Genomic DNA, 21718 nt, shown 5'->3' with positions numbered 1-21718 from the left:
GTGTAGTGTGAATTTCTAAAAAGAGAGTGCTTCCCTCCCGAATGCCTCCTGCATCAGGAACCCTGAAATGGAAACAAAAAAAACATAAAAAAAGTAAATTCAGTTAATGAATATTAGCTTATTATTTCATTTGTCCTTTACTTCTTTTTATCACTGCTAACTGATTTCGGAGCACCATGCCTACAAATATTTTCAATTTACAATGATGAATACATTTTTCATGCAGGATTTAGTAATTCAACAGCAATATATAATTAATAATAAAAATGCAAATGTGAAATAAGGAAACTACTCATTGGCAAATGTGGAAAATTGGTAGTATCTAAGGCCAAATAATTGTGAAAATGGACCAATAAAAGTAGCATGCATTTGGGAAGCTGCTAAAAATTATTTTTAAATACGCGCCCTTGAAAATAAACTTTGATATAAACAGCAAACTCTTGAAATCTTTCAGGTTCCTTTGAAATTTAAAAGTAGTCATGTTGAATTAGTGAATATTCATTGTTTTTTTCAACGGTAAATTCAGTAGGTTTTTTATGGTAAAGTGAAGTTTGTTCAAATGTACATTCCAAAGCCCCAATTTTCTGTTTCAACAGGTTTTCATAAAGTGTGGTAACTACATGTTATTAAAATATTGGGAGTGAAATTTAGTCCCTGAGTTTAGCTCTACCCATTTTGATTTAGAAAATTAAAAGGTTTCTGTTATTGATTCATCGCAGTTTAGTTTTTTCTACTCCATTCTCTTCTGCCATGTGAAGGAGCACCTTTGTCAACTGCATCTGTGTCCATATTAGAGAAAGTCTCATTAATATAAAACCTCATGAAGGTAATTTTAATCTTCAGCTTCACATTTGTTCTACCTCTCTTCATGCTATTAGAAATTTTTATTTTTTATCCCCCCTCACCGTCCCAACCAAAAATTCTCACTCCAATCACAATTATCAGCATCCCATCGCCTGTCAATCTGTCATTCATTTTTTCACCTTCTTAAGATTTATCACAATGGCCCTTTTGCTTTTCCTAACGTGCCTAACACTTCTATGCTTGGTTCCCCTCTTCATTCTCCCTTCCCAAATTTCAGAGCTACTCAATACCATATTCCATTTCAAAGTTTTAACCAACTCTTTCTGTATGCCCTTAATATTCCTGCTATCACCCCACTCAATCATCCTGTTATTCCCACTTTTCTTGGTGAAAATTTCTTTTGCTAATTCAGTTCTTCTCCTAATATTCCTACTGTGAAACCCATTTCATTTCAAATACTGTCAAATAAGTGGAGCATTCTTCCTCCTCCAATTTATGTCCTCCTGCTTTGGTGATTAACTTACTCATCATTTATATTAAATGTTATTTTATACTCATGTTTCTCTTCATTTTACACCCTTTACACCAATTCTGTAATGCCCTTGGCAGATGTCCTAGTCCCATGGCTGACTGGCTAACAGAGACTTGATTATCCACAATTCTCACTTAATCAGCTGCCCATTTACTTTCATTTCTACACTTGGCTCATCCCATTCCTACCTACCTTGTCTTCGTCTCTGTGTATGTTAGAAATCATGATCAGGCTACTGTGAATAAAAATGAGACCTGATTTCCAGGGATATGCTAAAGTCACTCATCACTAATCAAATTGTGCAGTCATAGTGGAACATATGGGAACATCCAGTAAATTAAAGTATATGATCCTTTCATACAGTGTTGATTTTTCTTTCTCATCAGCTCCCTGTTGGGCTCATTCATTTGGCATCATTCCACATGGAAAGAAAATAACATAGCACTCTTGCTGCTTACTTCTCAAAGTGATAGATCCGTCAGAATTTACCATTCCGATTCATTGTGTTCCATTTCATTGTCCCATTGAAGTTTACCTGTTGTATTTTTTCTCAACCAGATATTTAAAGAAATATGCATCTTTTCAAACTCAACCTGTTACATGGGTCATTCATTAAGTCCTTTGGAAAAAATTGAAACATTATTTTCGTAGATTTTTTATTTTTCAAGTTAATCTTCTTTAAGGTCGATGCACATAGATATCTGCATCAGTGATGACCTCATTTGATGGGAATCATTTTTTGTTGAGCCATTTTTTCAAGTTTGGGAATAAAAAAGGCACTGGGGGCCAAATAGGGTAAATATGTTTGGTTTTGTAATAATTTGGAATTTAATTTCATAATTTTGGTATCCAAACCAGCACAGGTGTGCACTTGTGCATTGTTTTGATAGAAGTGAATTTCTTTTTTTTTAGAATGAGGATGTTTTTTATAGATTTTTTGCTCCACTAGTGTAATGATAATGCATAATACCCTCCATTTATTGTTTGTCCATTTAGCTAGTAATTGATGTATGTGATTCCACATTCATCCCAAAAAATTGTGGCCATGACCTTGTTAGTCAGTTGCATTCTTAAATAATCTTTGCCTTCTTTGGATGCAGATCACCTGTAGAAACCCACTGTTTAAACTCTTCTTTTGTCTCTGAAACATAGTAGTGTATCTATGTCTCACACTGTAATATATTGATGCATAAATTCATCAGAATTGTGATGGATAAGCCAGCTTCAAAATCATCCACAGGATTGCGTTTATTCTCCACCACTAGCAAATGCAGTGGTCATCTTGCTGAGATTTTTTTACTCCTAACGTTTTGTGCGAAATTGAAAACATGGTAACTTATGATGGCCGGTGACCCTGACTATTTTGCCTTCTTTGATTTATTGCTCACTCAAAACCTTACTGCAGATTCTATCAATCATTTCAGAGGAACTCACTTCCTTTCAATGTTCCAAGTGATGTTCATCATTTATGAGCATATGGCCCCTTTTAAACTCATTTGCTCAATTGTAAGCAGTCACAAACACAGTTGGAGATGTGCAATAATGTTACCCCATTCGGCTTTGATCTCTTTCAGTGTTGAGCCTTTTCAATAGAAGTGTTTAATCATGGTATGAAACTCATTTTTTTCCATTTTTCTAAATAAACAAAAGTGTGTTGCTTCAGTCAACAATGAAAATAAAGCCATCTGATAAATGTAATGGATGCCTGAACAGCTGTCTAGTGAGAGATGCGGCTAACTAAAAGCAAACCCTTTGTGATAATATGAGTGCTATCACTTTGATTTCATAAGGACTTGTTGAAGGACCCACATATCATTTCCTCAGAAACCTAATATAATAAGAATGATGCAGTCTTTCCTAAAATAAGAATATGCTACTTTTTTCAAAAATTCATTTTTTTGGGAAATTTCTCTATGAGCACCTAAAGAATCTAAATCTTTCAAATTAAATATCTGTTTTGTGATTACATGTACCCTATTTGTGCCACCTGTGATTCACCTGTAATTTGTAAATAAATGGAGCAAATAATAAATGCAAAGAAATTGATAAAAACATAGGCATAAAATATTTTTATAAAGGTCTTTGTCTCTTCCTAAGATTGAGTAAACCAAAATTTTATTGAATATATCTGGCAGTTGGTGGAATAGCAAAACTAAAAATCACAATTTTTACCTGTTATAGCTCATTGCAGTGGGTAAAGACACTGGATTATTTTTGCAAAATTGATACATTACATCCTTCTGGGGAACAATTTGAAGAACAATAAGCCTTATCTGAACAAACCGTGAACCTGACTCCACAGCTTTCATTTCTCCACAATTTTCTGTGGTTAATTGTCTTCATAATTTTGGGAATTTTACTCGTGAAAATGTCAACTTGCAATATTCAGTGTCATCAGGGACGAGGCACCTAAAAAGACCAGTTCCCTTCAAGTATTTGAATATGCTTAAACAGCTTATTTTAGTTTGGAATCCAGTTATCCCTCACATGTAACGTCAGCTTTAATGTAATACTGTATGGATAAATCAATCTAAATGTACATATAATAAACGGAATATTATTTTGAGTGTTCTAAAGAGAAATTAGGTGAATAATCTCTGACACTCTTTTTGCGGGCAGGGAATATTTTTTGTGTAAGAACCCTGGCTAATTTATTGCCAGGTAGCATCCCACCCACTCATGACATTGTAGTGGGTAGGTATAGTTGATTTATAGTCTTTATTAACTTTGTATTTTATTGCTTTTCAAATATCTAAATAAATTCTAGATCTCATAGATTAATATTAAGATTTCCTCTGTATCTTTCAGAATAAATCTTAAGAGTATATAGTCTATAAACAATACAAGGTATTAATTACAAAATAATTACTCTTACAGATTTGTAACCTTTCCTTAACTCATTGAGATTTCAATACCCATTATCAACTCATCCAATGAGTCATTACAATTTCACTTTTTCCCCATTCATTACTCCTGAAAAAGTGGAATACCGAAAGTTTTGTAAGTCTTGAAATGAATGGTTATAAGATCAACATTTAAATTCAGCAAAATTAAAATGAACCTGTTAAAAAATTCAGAAGAGGAATCAGATATCAATGTAGAATTTCCTTTCATTCCCAAGTCTTAGTCCTTCTTGATTGGTATTTATTTAATCGTTCATATTTTAATTTAAAAAGATGCATAGAAGTTTCTAGAGAATGATAAACAAGGCTACTTGCATGCTGAATTATTATAACATACTTTTAAAATTCAACTGTTATATGCTACAGGCAAATTATATTATTTGGGCTTCAAGTTAAATAAATGCATCTAATATTCAGGGGATATATTATTGAAATGTAAGAGATTCTGAATTTATTGATTGCAAATATCAAAATAGTGAAATATGCCAAAGTTCATCAAATCAAGAAAGAAATGCATTTACTGATGGGTCACTTGCTGCTGGGAAATAATATAAAATACTCCGGAAAGTATAATTTCTGCTGACTTTTTCCAGAAATACATTGCTACTGTCATTTATCATAGGTTAATATTATTTTTCATCTTCAGCTTTTGCATTGTGTCAAAATATTATTGATTCAATTAAGTTTCCTGTTTTGGTTGCATGGTCCTATTTGTGATGGTCGTAAGTCATTCATGTCACTGAATGGAGCTCTCTTCCTCTCTCTCTCTCTCTCTCTCTCTCTCTCTCTATATATATATATATATATATATATATATATATATATATATATATATATATATATATATATATATGTGTGTGTGTGTGTGTGTGTGTGTATGTGTGTGTAAATTTATCAAGTAAATACCTAAGCATGCACCGCCATAAGTATCATATCCAAATTGTAGGTGTAAATATGTTTAAATGTTGGCATGTAACAGAATTATGAAATTTGTTTTTGTGTTGCTTAATGCACTTGTTCACCTTATTGTTGTTGGTTATGGCTAACTTTTCTTATTAGGCTACCTAATCCAGTTTCTATTGTCGTGTATTCTTCTGATACACTTAGAATTTTGTACTGCACTGTTCTCAGTTCCATTTAATGTAGCTTTTACTTTCATCTAATTGAGTAAGAGAGCATATACATGTCATTTGGTTTTGTCATTTAGCTTTAAAACTATCATGCTTGCTTTAAATGGTCGTGAAAGAACCTGAGAGTTTGATGTCTATGGATAAGTTTTAGTGACTTAAAATTCTGCATTGGTGTTTCTTTTAATTGCAGTTCATTGAAACAAAAACAAAATAATCGATCTAAAATTAAATGTTTTTCTGCTGCAGAGAGACTTAAATTAAAAGTTGAAGTAGCATGCTTTGATGTTTCAAAATTATTGTTGTTTGGTGATTTGCATTTTGTAGGCTATGTATATTATACTATTGATGTTTAATAAGTGTATTTTTGATCATGGAAGCAATCACTGCATCAGGGTCATGTTAATTTATGTAGGGCACCCATTCCTTCTGTTGTTGTTGTTACTAATTGTTGGTCTTGTCTTTCTTCTTTCCTGTCAACGTGTTGGCTGTGTGATCAAAGGCTTTCAGATCGGTGAGTGTCGTGCTCTTTCTGCTTCTACAAGCAAACTACCTCTGAAATCATCTAAGCAATGCTTTTCTTATGAATATTCTGTGTGCATTTTGTGTTGACTGGTGTTAAAATTTAGATACAAGATGTTAAATCTATATACATTTATGTTGTCTGTTGCTTACCTATTCACTACAACATTGCCATTCATAATCTCATTCAAATTTCCCAAACAACTCAATACAAGCTACTTCTCCTGCTTTTTCTCTGTGCTTCACTGTACTTTATGTAAAAACTATGATTTTCCACTACTGTTAATTGTATTTCAGTGTTTTTGGTGTCAACATTTCTAACTCCTTCTTTCTCTCTTCCCTTCATTTAAAAACAGGACAAAGTAAGTAATGTAACTTTTGTATATTGGTAGCTTTTTCAAGAGGCACGTAGATCAGTAGGTACCTGTAGTTTTCCTGCTTATCTGCATCTAGCATGGAAATCCATGAAAACCTTGAATAGATAAAAATATCTCAAAATACATCATGTAGGAATGGAAGGGTACCTAAGAGCTAGTATATTAACAGTATCCATTACAGCAATGTTTGATGTCAATAAGGTATTTAAACCTATTGACCTGAGCATTACACAGTGTGATTACATTTTTGTTCAGGATTTCTTCAGGATGTTATATTTTTAACAAAACAGTTTTGCTGATGCTTGTGTCAGCTTCTACATTCCAGGTTGTATAGGCTCAAATCCAGTATGACCTTAATGGCATATTTGTATTCTTTTGCATATTTGTTGACCACCATTAATGAATTTCCTTTTTAACAGTTAAAGACATTTTCCAATAGTTGGACAATGTGTAAAGCATTATACATTGATTAAATCCTGAATGGAAATGTACTCATTAACACCAATCCATGGAAGCCTTCACAAAAATGTATCATTCAGTGTGATCTAACAGAATTTAAGTACAAATTGATTACTAATTTTTGTTCAGGAATAATTACTATTTCTCATCATTGCATGGTTGAATTGGGCTTTTTTTCCATTGGATGCATATTTAAGTGATTTTTTACACAGCATTATACTTTTGTGAGTAGGCACTATGAATTATATTCGTTAAGGTGAGAGAATTTTTTTCTACCTACCGGAAATATGTACCAATAAACGCAAAGTATGGTTTTCACATTAACTGTGATACATATTATAAATACTTTGTTTAAACTAATGCACACACATATTATATATACAGACACACACATATACATACACAGATATATATATATATATATATATATATATATATATATATATATATATATATATATATATGTGTGTGTGTGTGTGTGTGTGTGTGTGTGTGTGTGTGTGTATATATATATGTATAGCATTGGACTACCAACCAAAGGGTCCAGGTTTGATTCCCAGAAAAGCCTCTCTGGGCACCCTCAGCTCCACCCAAGCTTCATGATTTTTCAAGTACCAGCTCTTCCTGGAAAACCAGACCCTGCACAGGGAAAGGAACTGGCCCCCCTGCCCTGATGTGTGAATTTCACACACCGTCGGGCTTAGTACTGGGTGAACTCTACCATGACTTACCAAACTGACCTTCGGGTGGTTTATGGTATATACAGGGTTCGTCCGGAAAATAAGTGTACTGAGCTCAGGAAAAAAAATGTATTACACTTTTACATATCTTAAGCTAATATTCCTCAAAATAGGACCCTTGTGAGTCAATACACTTGTTCCAGCGGCGTTCCCATTCCTGGAACGCTCCCGCGAAGGCATCGTCGGGAACCTCTCGAAGACACGTCGTCACGGCCTCCTTGATGGCGTCCAAAGTCCCGTATCGCGTTCATTTCAAACTCCTCTTTATCTTCGGGAACAGAAAGAAGTCCGGTGGTGCCAAGTCCGGGCTGTAGGGCGGGTGCAGCAGCGGTGCCACGCCATGCTTGGCCAAGACGTCCGACACGACAAGCGCGGTGTGAGACGGCGCATTGTCGTGATGCAGCCTTATATATATGCAGTTTTTAATCTCGTGCACTATTGTTTTTGGCACATTACACTGCTCTGCTATCATCCGAACACTAAGACGACGATCAGAGTTCAGTACATCGCGAACTTTTCGCACATTTTCGTCGGTGAGTGTCGTTGATGGGCGTCCAGGCCGTGGTTCGTCGTCGACCTCTTCTCTGCCCTCCACGAACATCTTGTGCCACCGAAAGATCATGTTTCTGGACATGGCTGACTCCCCGTAAGCCTAGTTAATCATACCGACAGTTTCGGTAGACGATTTCCCAAGCTTTACCGCAAATTTGATGGAATAACGCTGCTCCAAAAACTTCAGCATCGCGTTCCGTGACGTGGGTCGAGCGTGGAGGTTCGCGTTAACAGAGCTCCTCACTACACCACAGCTCAGAGCCGACTGCCTTTTTCAGCGTCGCTTGCCCACATACCCCCCTCCAATCGCAGCCCGTCAGAGCGGTGCTGGGCGTGCCTGGAGCGGCGGGAAAAAATCAGTACACTTATTTTCCGGACGAACCCTGTATAATTATACAGGGTGTGAGGCTTAAATCCAAACAAATTTCAGTGTGAATTTCCCCCCATATTGTAATTTCACTGGATGTCACAATTGGTGTTCTTGAAAGCTATAGGCATCTAGCAAACCATGATAGTCTCAACATGGCGGAGATGTTACGTGCATGTGTGGAGTACAATCAAAAAGCTGCTATTATCGAAAGTGTTTGCACTGTGCGTTTAAGTTTGAAATAGTTCAACTCTTCTGGTATCCCGGATCAACTGTTTATGATATTGTGGCTAAGTATAATGCTTTGGAGAAGTCTGGGAAAGGTTCCACTTACCCGGCGGGAAAATCTCATTCGAGGAAATGTGTGCTTGTGTGGATTTAAGCGCTGCACCCTTTATGTATATGTATGTACATACATAACATATATATATATATATATTTATATTTAAATATATAAATCTTCATACATATCTATGCACACACATACACATATATATATACACACACACACACACACACACATATATATATATATATATATATATATATATATATATATATATATATATATATATATATATATATATATACACATAATTAAACAATTATATTGTATGGAGGTTTCTTTTAGTTTAAATTTAGGAATTTTTTATTGAATAGAGTTTAAAAATCCCTTCATAATAGCAAAATATATGCATTTTTTATACTTCCCCTGAACTGAAACTTAAAAAATTCTTTTCTTATAGTCAAGGGTTCACTTTTACATTCGTAATAATGGTATCACATGGAGTAAGTGCAATATTCGAAAGGCCATCTTACTTATAGTAAGTAAATGAGGGCACCAAGTATGTAATATAAGTGGCTCCTTTCATTGATTATATTTGAGGTTAATGCATAAACTCTACTGATTGATATGAATTAACATTGCTTCAGTTGCACTCAATGCAAATTGAAGAGATTGGATTTGCGAACTGAATACTCATTGCTGCATTATTATTATGAAACAAGATTATTTTGGAGCTGAAGGGTATTCTATTTTAGAAATTGATGGACATGTTTGTAAGATGTTTGTCATAAGAATGAGAGCCATTGTGCCTCTATGGGTACCCTGCCAGCTGAAAAATATAAAAGAAGTACATAATGATTGACCGAAGTTGCTATTTAAATAAATGTTCATGTAAATTTGTGTACATCAGAGTAAAAATGTTATCTTAGATTGTAATTTGTGATATAAATCAGGTGATTTTTCCCAGGGCTAGGCCAGAAATCAATTTTTTATTAATCATATCATTAACTCAAGATAATGGTATCAATATTTTTTAAGAGTCAAACGATTAATGAATAAATTCTCTCAAAACTGTGGATAGGTACAGATATATTTGATTTTCAGAGGAATAAATATCTATTACATGAGGTATTCAGAAAGAGGGCTGAGTTTTCTGCCCACTTAGTATGCTAAAAATAACTATGAGGAGTTTTACTTATCATTTATCTTTTAGTGCTGATTGGATAAAAGAATATAATCTGAGTGATAGTTGAACATAGTCTTCCGTTTATTGATCTAGATGGGATCAGTTGGATCTGTGTGTATGAAATTATGAGGGATAGGTTGAATACTACCCATATGAATTAAATAGGTGTTATCAAATAGAACAGGTGACTCACTTCAAAATGGTTCCAAATTTATAAGCTTCAACTTCAGTAAGGTTGTACAAACCTTTATATTCTCAAAAAATCCCAGTTTTTTTTATTTACAAGCCATGATTTTCCTGGGATGCACTGACAAAACCTTGTTATTTTGAACATTATAAAGTTTCAAATTCATCATTAGGTCACAACCAACATCATGGACTAAGTTCAGATTAGCTGATGCAATTGGCCTCCGAATTGATTGGAGTAAAGGTAAGATCTGTCCTTCTTGGATTGGGCAAGGCAAAGGACAACCCAAATCTTCATGGGAAGTTCAAATCATAATGCTTCATGATCAGCAGTGGGGATATATAACCTTAATGACTTTATGGCTATCAAGTGCAATTCTTAATGCCAACCAATGTTAGGATTATGTTTATTATCTATTCTTGCTTTAATTTTTGAAAGTAAAAACCTTTTCAAACAATTTTGTCAGTTATAATCTTTGGTATAATAATAATAATTGAGAGTATCTGTTATTCAAGATTGTAAAAGGTATTGTTTAAAATGCTCACCAAACCTGAAGAAGATTCTAGCTAATGATTTAAGTAAAATGCTTTGTTTAAAACAAAATGAATTATTTATTTTGGGTTCCTTATTGAAAATCTATATCAGTTATATCATCAGATGTTGGTATCTATAATCTGAAAGTGACCTGACACTATGTAATAATTTTTAAATCATTCTTAGCATATATATGTCTTTATACTTCTTCGGGATAAAATGTGAATATACAATTTAAGGTAACATTACATCTAGCTTTGAAGGCTTGATTTTTTTCATGATAAAATGAATATTTTTGGTAATACAATACCTACTGCTAAATTCACTGAGGCAGTACAAAAGGGAGATCATAAATCCTTCTTTTTGCTATACTTCACACATTAAATTTCAAAACTTACTGACTTTAAATTCCATTTTATGAGAAAATGAATTCATTTGTAGTCCCACATTATAACTATATAGTACATGTTATGCAATACACGAGTGCATATTTTCTTGATGCATATCTTTAGAACATTCTTAGCCATTATGTGAATTGCAGGAACTTACAGTTTGCAGAAAATTTAAGTCTTCAGCTGACTTCATGAAAACCAAGGGGGATGTGGTAATAATGTGATAACCCATAGGTAAGAGTATTGGACTAGTGAACCATTGGGCCCAGGTTCAATTCCTGGGGATGCCTTTGAGCACCCTCAGCTTCTTCTGAGCTCTGCAATTTTTTCAGGTACCAGATCTTTATGGGAAACCATAGGCGGCACAGAGAAAGAAACTGGCCTTCTTTCCTGACTATTGGGGTACAGGCTATTGGGCTGGGCATTGTGAATTTCACACGCCATGATCCTGAGCAAATATCCCTTCCTCTAAATAAAATTGTTGTCATCTTAATTATAATATTAGCCCAGTTGAAAATGCAAAGGAACAAAATTAGTTTTACTGTTTAAGTTTATCATTAATTGATGGAGAAAGTTCCCCCAAAGCACTAATAAGACAATCTCAATATTTTTCTTAAGATACATATCCCAAAGTATTAAGTGCATTTTTTTATGTAAATAATAAAAATTTCGTATCACATAGCAATCAGTGTCTGTAGAGATAGGAAATACCAAGGGGTGAGATAGTTAAGTCCTGGGTTACATTTTATAGGGAAGGGATGCAATATGGTAGGAAATGGCAATAAAGAAATACAGAGGTCTGTTAAGTAACTCTAAAGTAGTTGGGGAGACGGTCGACCAGATTGGTGAACAGTATTCTAAAATTGGGAGTATACAGCCAAAAAACACCATCCTAAGGGCAAGAGGATCACGAACATTGGTGTGATGATGAAGTAGGCTGACATTGCTTTCCCAACAATCCATTGAACATGCTTGCAAAAGGTGAGCATCGCATCAAATATTACACCAATATTGCAGTGAGAACTGATAGATGGGATAGGGTTGTTTGGAAGAGTGTATGAAAGCGAAAGTGGTTTACGCTCAAAAGAGAAGGTCATAATAACTGATTTTGAGAGATTAATGCATAACTGCCAAATGGAAGCACCAAGCAGTGACAGAATTAAGATCAGATTGCAGGGAAACGGCATCAGATGGGCAATTAACCTGTTTGAAAATTTTGCAATCTGGGTAAAGCTAAATATTGCATCCAAGGCAGACAACATAGTCAATATTGCCTAAGTCAAGTGAAAAGAGGAGAAGGCCAAGAACACTGCCTTGTGGTATCTCAGACGGTACAGAAAGAAGAGTGGAGGAAATGCCATCAATAAGAACACGGTGTTTGCGAGAGCTGAGAAAGCTTCAGATTAAAGAAAAGAAAATTCCATTTATATTGTACCAATTTTTGAGTTTATGGACCAGCAGGGATTGGTTAATGGAGTCAAATGCTTTTGAGAAGGCAATATAGCAAACATCCAATTGTGAGTTCAACTCAAAAGAGTGTAATATGACAGTGTACAACAGCGAGATTATTGAGGGATGATCCACCGGGGAGAAAGCCGTGCTGATGGGGAGAGATGTAAGGGAGGTTAAAGTGAAGAAGACGATCATGAATGATACGCTCAAAGATTATTGAAAGCATGGGCAATATGGAGATCGGATGATAGTTTTGAACTAAACATTTGTGGCCAGATTTTAGTAATTGGGTTGCATTTGCAGTTTTCCATTAAGAAATTATTAGAGTTATTGTGGGAACACTGTTGTCTAAAACTTCTAATCCTCATAATTGCTAAATTTCAGTGTGTGATTGTCATTAGACTTATTTTTATAATGATACCAATATATTTGAAATTTCAGTATGCTGTTAGTCTCTAGGTGTATCACATTTCAAAGGGGAAAACTTTCCCAGGTTTTCTTTGCATGGATGTCTGTAATTTCACTATTTGAAAAAGCAGCTGGGACACCTTAGTATTTCTAAACTTTTACAAGGGGAAGGATAGAGCATTCTGAATAAGTGCAAGTCGCACATAGTCGCACATTTATTTTATTATTATCCGTACTCTGCCCAGTGTGGATATTTTTGCAATAAACATGTTGAAACTCTTATTACCTACCTAATCACCATTTTTATTAGGAATATATGTCTAACTTATTGGGATAGATTAAGGAAAGTTAAGGAAATCAGACATTTTACAAGTATAATATTCTATGATCCATATCTTATTCGCATTTTAAGCATCATATTATGGGATTTTCTTATTAAGAATTGATGAAATGTAGCATTAAAGTGTGAATGGGCATGGAGAAAATAGATTTTCTTTCTAATTATCTGTTTGGAAAAAATCATCCTTGAAATTTTTCTGAGGTTGGAATTTGTCTCACAAAATGGCAGAATAAATAAAAATTCTGCAACCTTCTCAATGAGAGAAGTTAATGGCAAACTACAGTTTTAGAATATAACTAGGACAAAAAATTAGTAAAATCCGCTGAATTATTTTGTACCATGTAAATAATTTACATGGAATCCTTATAAGGATGCATTGAAGTCACTATTGCAAAATGAATAGCTTTGAAATACAGTTCAAGAATGATGTTGCTATATGGCACTTAACACAATGTACATTCCAAATTTTATTTCGACATTGGGTGACTTTTTGCATATACTCCTTAGTCGAGGACCTAACAACAGTAATGTTCACAGAATAGGTTTATATAGGTTCCTAAAATTTTCATTTCATTTGGGAATTAGTGAATAGAACTCTTTCTTTGGTTATGAATTCCTACATTCTGAATTTCTTTTGACTCTCAAACTACTATGTGAGTTGCCAAAATGCAGTATTTGATAGTGTAATGGAGTTTTATTTTAGCATAATAGACATGCATCTAAATACCACTTAATTTTAAGTAAATTAGGCATATTTATTGATTTGATTATCATAAAACTATTTATAATTAAGTGCCATTTGATAGGATGTATGTTTTGCTTACACCCATGAAGAAAAAAAATTCTCTTTCCAATATTTTCAGATTGGCTTAATCATGTAATAAATGAAAGAGTAGAAATAGAAGAGTAACACTTAGCCTAATCCAGAATTTTACTGTTGTATATATATTATAGTATAGGTTTCTCACATTTTCTATTTGCTTAACTGTTGCTGATGGTAATAAATTAATTTAATAACATATAATTTGGTATCTAAGGCTAATACTTATTACTATTTCAATTTTTTTGCATGTTGTTTGCAATAGTCTAATAATAAATGACAGGTATACATTTTGAATGTGGTATATCAGTGACAGAAATATATTCCAATGCACTAAATTAATATTATATTCTAAAATAGCTAATCACATTTTTGCTCTCCTACAAAACTCCAAGGTTTGAAGTAGCTAACGCTTGCTGTTCATCTCATTAATTGTTTATTCCAAGCAATATTTTTAATGATGAAAGTCATTAATCAATACAATGGAGTACATATTTTCCAGGATACATCGATTAAACTCACAGAATATAATAAGATGTTAAGTAAATTAAAAATATGACTTCCATAATTATTCAGACTTGAAATATCATTATGCAATTAGAAATTTTGATTTTCTGTTTATGTGCCAAAACTCTGATAAGTTATAAGCTTTGTAATTGTAATTTCTGATAAAATAATAAAGTACTACTTAACTTACTTTACCTGTCTGTGCCAGTAAATTATCAGTAGAATCAATTATATATTTAGTTTTAGTTTGTGTGCATTCATTTTTTTGAGGATTAGAAGATTAATCATAATCCTAAGTTATATTAAATATGAAGAAACCTTTATGGCAAATGTGCAAATTCCTGAGTCCAAGAAATATTGTGTTTATTTTTAATTCCTTATAATAGGTTGGGAATCAATGCAATTTTAGCATCTGAAACCAAATGAGTCTATTCTTTTTTAGGCTCTTAAGAAATACCTGTATTTCTTACATTATTTTCTTCCATTTTTGGATTGATTATATTATTTGCTATTCCATACCTTTAAAATTGTCTTTATTTGATATATTTTATTCATTCTAGGCTTTTGCATGGTTTAGTGACCTTTTGGTGGAGCATGCAGAAATATTTTGGTCTTTGTTTGCTGTTGATATGGACCAAGTATTGGCAGAGCAGCCACCAGACACGTGGGATTCCTTTCCATTATTTCAAATAATGAATGACTACTTGAGAACTGATGGTAAGAAATAATATATATCTGTAAGCAATATATTTTTAAATACTCAGTTTTTTAGTTGATATTGAATTTCTTGTATAATATCAAAATATATCATTATCCATTTTGAGTTTACGTTTATCTATGTTTATCTGGTCATTCTTTTCTCATTATTATTTTGATAGTATTACTGATATTTGTAGCATCATTCTTTAACTGATTCATATTTAATGGAGAGTTATTATTACTAGGTAATCTACTGGTTAAGGTAGGTTTGGGGTGGATACAGCTACCAAATTAATATTTTGATTCTCCCAACAAAACACAACCCAACATCCTACGCTGTAACAAGTCCCTCTTCATTGCCTGATACTTCCTCCCTCCCTTTATCCCATACAACATCCCTATCCTATTTCTGCCCTTTCCTGGTTTTCCTAACATTCTGCCTTTATCACAGTCTTTCACATCCCATTTCTGATCAAAATGTTCTGCATCAATTTTTCCTGTCTCCTTATGATTTCTTCCAACAACCCCCTCTCCTTTCCCACGATTCCTTGCTCTTCCTCATTTGTTTACCTTTCAGTCTATTTTACCTTCTCCATCCTTCTCCACATCCACATTTCAAAAACCTCCAATCTCTGTCTATCCTCCTGCTATGAGTGACTATGTTTTCGCAACGTCCATGTCATCAACTCCCTCGTCCTTGTGAAAGCCTCTTTGCCTGCAATTCTTCTCCTAACGTCCCTACTACTTTGGCCATTTTGGTCCAAAATACTTCTGATACATAAAGTTTTCCACCTGCTCTAGTTTTTGCCCTTCTATTTTAATGCTAACCTTGGCCTTTCTCTTTCTGGAAAGTTGCATAACCTTTCTTTTATTTATATTGATTCTCCTCCCATATCTATCCCACTGAATTTCCAATTCATTCAGCAATGCTTGCAACTCCTTTGCTGACTGGAAAGCTAGAGATTGGACATTGAGAGGTTGAAACAGATGTATAGGATTAGCAAACCTAACTGATTTTGCAAATTTTCCACCAAGTTTCATTCCTATCTCCAGTTCTTCCCATGCCTCTTTAATCGTCTCCTCCACATGTTCATTGAACAGGACCGGTGATAATGGACAACTCTTCCTTACACCTCTTCCTAACACTGCCCATCTGGACTATCCATCTCGCACTCACACCTGAGCAGTCTGAGACATGAACATGTTGCGGTACAGGCTCCTGTCCCTATACTTATTAGTTTTTCCCAATTCTATCTATCATCAAATGCCTTTACAATGCCCCTTGCCTCAAATACCTGTACATCCTGACTGTATTTTATATTCCTCTCGATTAGTGATCTCATTACTGCTATGGCATCCTGTGTGCCTCTTCCCTTCCTAAACTCAAACTGATCATCCCCTAAGGATACATTTGCCTCGCTCTCCATCCTTTTGTTGATGATCCTGAGAACCACTTAAGCTGAATGGGAAGTCAAACTTATTGTTCTGTAGTCCTCACATAATGTAGCCTTTATCTTTTTGGAATAGGAGCTAGCACTGATCTCTCAGTCTTCCAGCCAGATTCCTTCCTTATAGATGCTACAAATCAGTCCATGTAGACTCTTCCTTCTACATTTTCCTTAACAGTAGTTCCACTGGAATGCTGTCTACCCCCATGGCCTTATTTAATTTTATCTCCCTTAATGCCCTTTCTATCTCATCATCGAGTATGCCTGGACCAAAGCTATCTTCATCCACGTCATATTCTCTTTCTATGTCTAACCTTGCTGGCCTAAGTTCTTTGCCATATAGCTCTTCTATATAATTCCTTCCATCTCTCTTAGATATTTCCTGGTTCAACTAGTATTTTGCCTGATTAATCCCTATTAGTTAACACAGATTTTCACTTCTAACTTCCAGATAGTATTTTAACCTCCTTGTAAAGCGCACCGATTTCATCCTTCCTCTGCAAACTTTCTATATCAATGTACTGCATCATCCATCTTGTTTCTTTTGCTTTATTATTTACACGTCTCTTTTGAGAGTATATTTTTCAAATGGTCAATTGTAGCTTGAATGCAAATAATAAAAGTTTTTTCGTCCTTTTGTTACTCCATGAGGTGTTTTTCAGTTTTTATGAGGCATAAATGTATTTGGTGTAGAATACAGTTTTAAGGTCATTGCAAGGGAAGCACATTAGAGCTAGTGTATTAGGAAACAGGAAATTGGTTGAAAATAGCAAATTAATAGTTTCAAAAATAAAAACGGTGGCTTCAAAATACTTTGAAAGATAAGAAATTCTTGTTTATATGATGTAAAAAAATGTTTAGGATTAAAACAGTCTATTTTATGTATGTATGTCCATATATTCTCACAATTCTTAGTGTTTACACTCCACAATTGTGAAGCTATATCTCTTCATGTATCTCTTTAATGTAATCAAATTTATTAAATGAACTAAAGCACAGACCTTAAAGATATATTAAATTTATATGTCCAGCAATAAATATTTTTATACAAATAAATGGTTTGTGTAAAAAGTATTGGGAAAAGTTTCGGAAAATTAGGTTTATTTCAGATGTGGCTAGAATGCCTCAAAACTCTTCAAAGTACATCCCTTGAGCATCAATGCACTTTTGCCAGTGGTTTTTCCACAACTGGAAGGCTCCCTGGTAGCTGCATTCTAGAAGGTTCTTAAGGGTGCACGTGCAAAGCTTCTTTGATGGCACTTAAGGTCCCATGATGTTGTCCTTTGAGGGAGGATTTTACTTTTGGGAATGGGAAATTGTCTGCTGCAGCCAAGTCAAAACTAATAGGGGGTTGGAGAATCATCACAATAACGTTGCAGAAGGTCTTTGCAAGCAGACACTTGAATCTGCTCTTGGTCATCCATCAAGACCTTCAGGAGGAGTTTAACGCATACGAATGCCTGTGAGATTGTATGTATGGCATTTCGTCACAACATCTAGTTCCTTTAAAAGCCCTAAAATTTCAGAGTGTAAGAGGACACCTCGGTAGCTTAAGTGGCTAAAGCACTCGACCGGATATTGAGGGATCTGGGTTCGAATCCCAGTCAAGGCGAATGATTTTTACACTCTGAAATTGTTGCATTGAAATGCACATTAGCGGATGACTCCGTTAAAAGTTACTGTTGCGGCATCTCCCGCAGTTTCTTTGGAATTTGTCAAAGTATAAACACCATATGTGTTTAAAAGTTGGCTTTAACCTCGTGGACTGTGGCGCGTCGCACACGAATACGAATGCCTATGACATTGTATGTACGGCATTTCGTCACAACATCTAGTTCCTTTAAAAGCCCCAAAATTTCAGAGTGTAATAGGACGCCTCGGTAGCTTAAGTGGCTAAAGCACTCGACTGGATATTGAGGGATCTGGGTTCGAATCCCAGTCAAGGCGAATGATTTTTACACTCTGAAATCGTTGCATTCATATGACCATACCTTAAATAACATATTTATTGTATTGAATGCCATTAGCAGTGCAAATAGAAATTATTGATTATTAACTCTAGATAAGGTGTCATTTTTCTCTTGCCATGATATTGCCTTACACATACATACAAACAAATGGGGTGTGAAAAAAATATTGCTTATTTAAATTTCCTTAGTTATAAGATAAATTCTTATTTTTGCAGACAATTTGAAGAATGGAAGATTCCATCAGCACCTCCGGGATACTTTTGCTCCTTTGGTTGTCAGATATGTGGATTTAATGGAATCATCCATCGCTCAGTCAATTCACAAAGGCTTTGAAAAAGAAAGGTGGGAAATAAAAGGGTAAGAAAAAAGCCAGGTTTTTATGGAGTTCTGTTCCTGCTTTAAGCTCAAGGCCTTGATTGCCTTATTTTTCATGAGATTTACTATGTTGTGTTTAACTTATATTTAAGTTATTTTTTCTCTTAATGCCCAATAAACTTCCAGAATATAGGAATTGAAATGACAAATGAATTTCAATCATTACTTTTATTCTTTCATCAAGATAACTTCCACAATGTGTTCACATCCATTTCATATAATTTATTTTAGCTAATATTATTTGCTCTTTTAAAAATAATTTTGATGAAATTATTTTCTAAAAGCTGAACTCTGTAATGTGGTTTTTTATAATGATGGTTATACATTAAGAATATTCTATTTCACAGTTTATCAAATATAGTGGAACCTCAATTAAAATGCAGCCAAAATTATTTGTTCAAGTTTTTTTTAATTTTTATGAAATTATGTTGGTTGAAATAGGGTAAATTGGATAATCATGGAAGAAAATGAATAATTAAAGTAGTATTTTTTTATTTAAATGGAATGGTACATTAAGTCCACAGAAGACATTTTCAAATCAAAAATTTAGGGTCTGAAGGATTAAGTGTGTGGAATGACAGAATTACAAATTTATTATTTTGCTCAAAAGTTGGAGGATGATAATAAATTCTTTGAAATATAAATCTTTTATTCTAATGACAGTTTTTGACTATTTTAATTCAGATCTAGAGGTAGTTATTTCTTTTTGGGAGATTGATTTATGTTGAATGTTAATGATATACATGTCATTCCATTTAGATTAATTAGACCTCATAATCCCATGTTTGTAGCATATTGTTCATGAAAGCATGAATCAGTCTCATCATTTCAGTGCATTATCTGTCATTCACAATTTTTGCAGTTTTGATTGAGCATAACTGTAGTAGCAGAAAATTAAATGTAAGGCACATGACAATAAGATGTCTGCTAAAAAATTCCCCTCTGTTCGTCACGGTTTTGAACAGTTATTAAAATTCTCCATTTTTCTTTTTCATTTATATGTTGGCTGCATTAATTAAGGTTTCATAAAGTGCCATGTGGCTATAGTGCAATCTACTTTTGATTAAGTGTTCTGTCTTAAGATTCATATATAATGATGTCAGAGGATTTCCATCATAATACAGAAATATTTTGAAGCATTTTTTTCATCAATCATACATGTATAATGAGTATATTATTCTTCTTATTGGAAGAAAATTAAAATGTAAATTTCAGTTATTGTGCAGGGTTATTATGAATTTTATTGGTGTGCATTGAGGTTCCAACAGTGAGCAACTTAAATAATTCATATTTTAATATGTCTACCTCAATAACCGTGGCATTAATTTTAAACTGCCTGCCCACCTTTATTAGTTTGAGAAAGTCTATCCTCAACAAAATCGAAAGATTGTGATGAATCTGACATGTTTATAACCATGAGGAAAGCTCCTTTCCTCATTGTTATAAACATGTCAGATCCATATAATAATCGCTTGTATTAGCTCCTAATGCAGGTGATTGTTTTATTTTCAGGTTGCCATGCTTTAGCCATTGGTCAAAAAGTTCTTTTAGATTTATGATTGCAGGAATTTTTAATTTTAGAAAAACATTACATTGCCGACCCTAGTGGTTTTGGGGTAACGTCCTTACCTGCCAACCCAGAGGTCATGGATTTGATTCCCCCCTAGAGCTTGGGTGTTTTTAATTGCTAAAAAAAAGTCTAATTTAAGGCCAATTTAACTGCTGTTTTCTGATTAATGTGAAATAAATAAATAATTGAACATTACTGCAGTGGATTTTGTGTAGAAATCTTAAACAAAAGTAGATATCATTTAATTCACATGTTGTGTACAATTATGTAAAATCAAGAAGAATATTATTTAAAATTGAATTAATTACTTAAAGGATTTAAGAAATTAATGGTAATTCTATCTGCCATTGCTTCACCTATGCACATCTAGTATTAACCCTTTTAGTGCTAGCTTCGGTCAGTGGTAATAGTGAGAAATGTGTGGGGTGTTTTAGTAAAATGTATCGTCTCAGGAAAAATAACACCATGAAAATGTAGCTTAAGTATTGATATGTGGTTTATTTAGTTGTATAAAAATTGAATTCTTTAAAAATAATACAATTCATATATATCATCAGAAAAATGTCTTTATTTTAACGTTATAAATGTGAACAAAATTTTTTAGCTATAATATTTTGATTTTCAGACACAATGATATGAGGGTAGTTTGAAAAGTTCTCAAAATGGAATAGAAACAAACAACTTATCCCTGTGAAACTGTTATATTTTTCAATGTAGTCTCCCAGTACACTTGGTCCAGTGATATTCCAATGTCTTGATCCCATCTCAAAAATGAGATTCCTTCAGGCCTGTAAAATACCCTTCTACTTCTTTGTTGGAAGAGAATTTCCATCCACGGAAGAAAATAAAATTTTGGGAAGAGATAGAAATCTGATAGAGCCAAATCAGGTGAATAATATGGGTATGGCAACAATTTGTATATTAGTTTACGCATTTTTTGCCATGCAGCAACACTTGTGTGAGGGTGTGCATTATCTTGATAAAAGATGACTTTCTTCCTTGCTAAACCTAGCCTTTTTTCATGTATCTTTTGCTGAATTGATCTAGAAAGTTAGCACAGTATTGTCCAGTAATTTTTTGACCAGTGGGAAGATAATTTATCAGCAGAATCCCTTTCCCATGCCAGAAAACTGAAGCTATCAACTTTCCAGCTGACTGTTA

General features: G+C 33.9%; 1 protein-coding gene across 1 annotated transcript in view; it reads left to right on the top strand.

Moving 5' to 3' along the window:
• Cadps (calcium-dependent secretion activator 1) overlaps positions 1-21718 on the top strand; it is a 368169-nt gene that overhangs the window by 309764 nt on the left and 36687 nt on the right. Inside the window, exons 25-26 of the mRNA XM_071582912.1 lie at positions 15056-15212; positions 18828-18969. Of these exons, the coding sequence (XP_071439013.1) occupies positions 15056-15212; positions 18828-18969 (299 nt within the window). The remainder of the gene's footprint in view (positions 1-15055; positions 15213-18827; positions 18970-21718) is intronic.

Source organism: Hetaerina americana, unplaced genomic scaffold, assembly GCF_022747635.1.
Source record: "Hetaerina americana unplaced genomic scaffold, ioHetAmer1.1.p SCAF_12, whole genome shotgun sequence".
NCBI lineage: Eukaryota > Metazoa > Arthropoda > Insecta > Odonata > Calopterygidae > Hetaerina > Hetaerina americana.
Note: the sequence above shows the minus strand (reverse complement) of the source record. Positions and strands in the feature narration are given on the sequence as shown.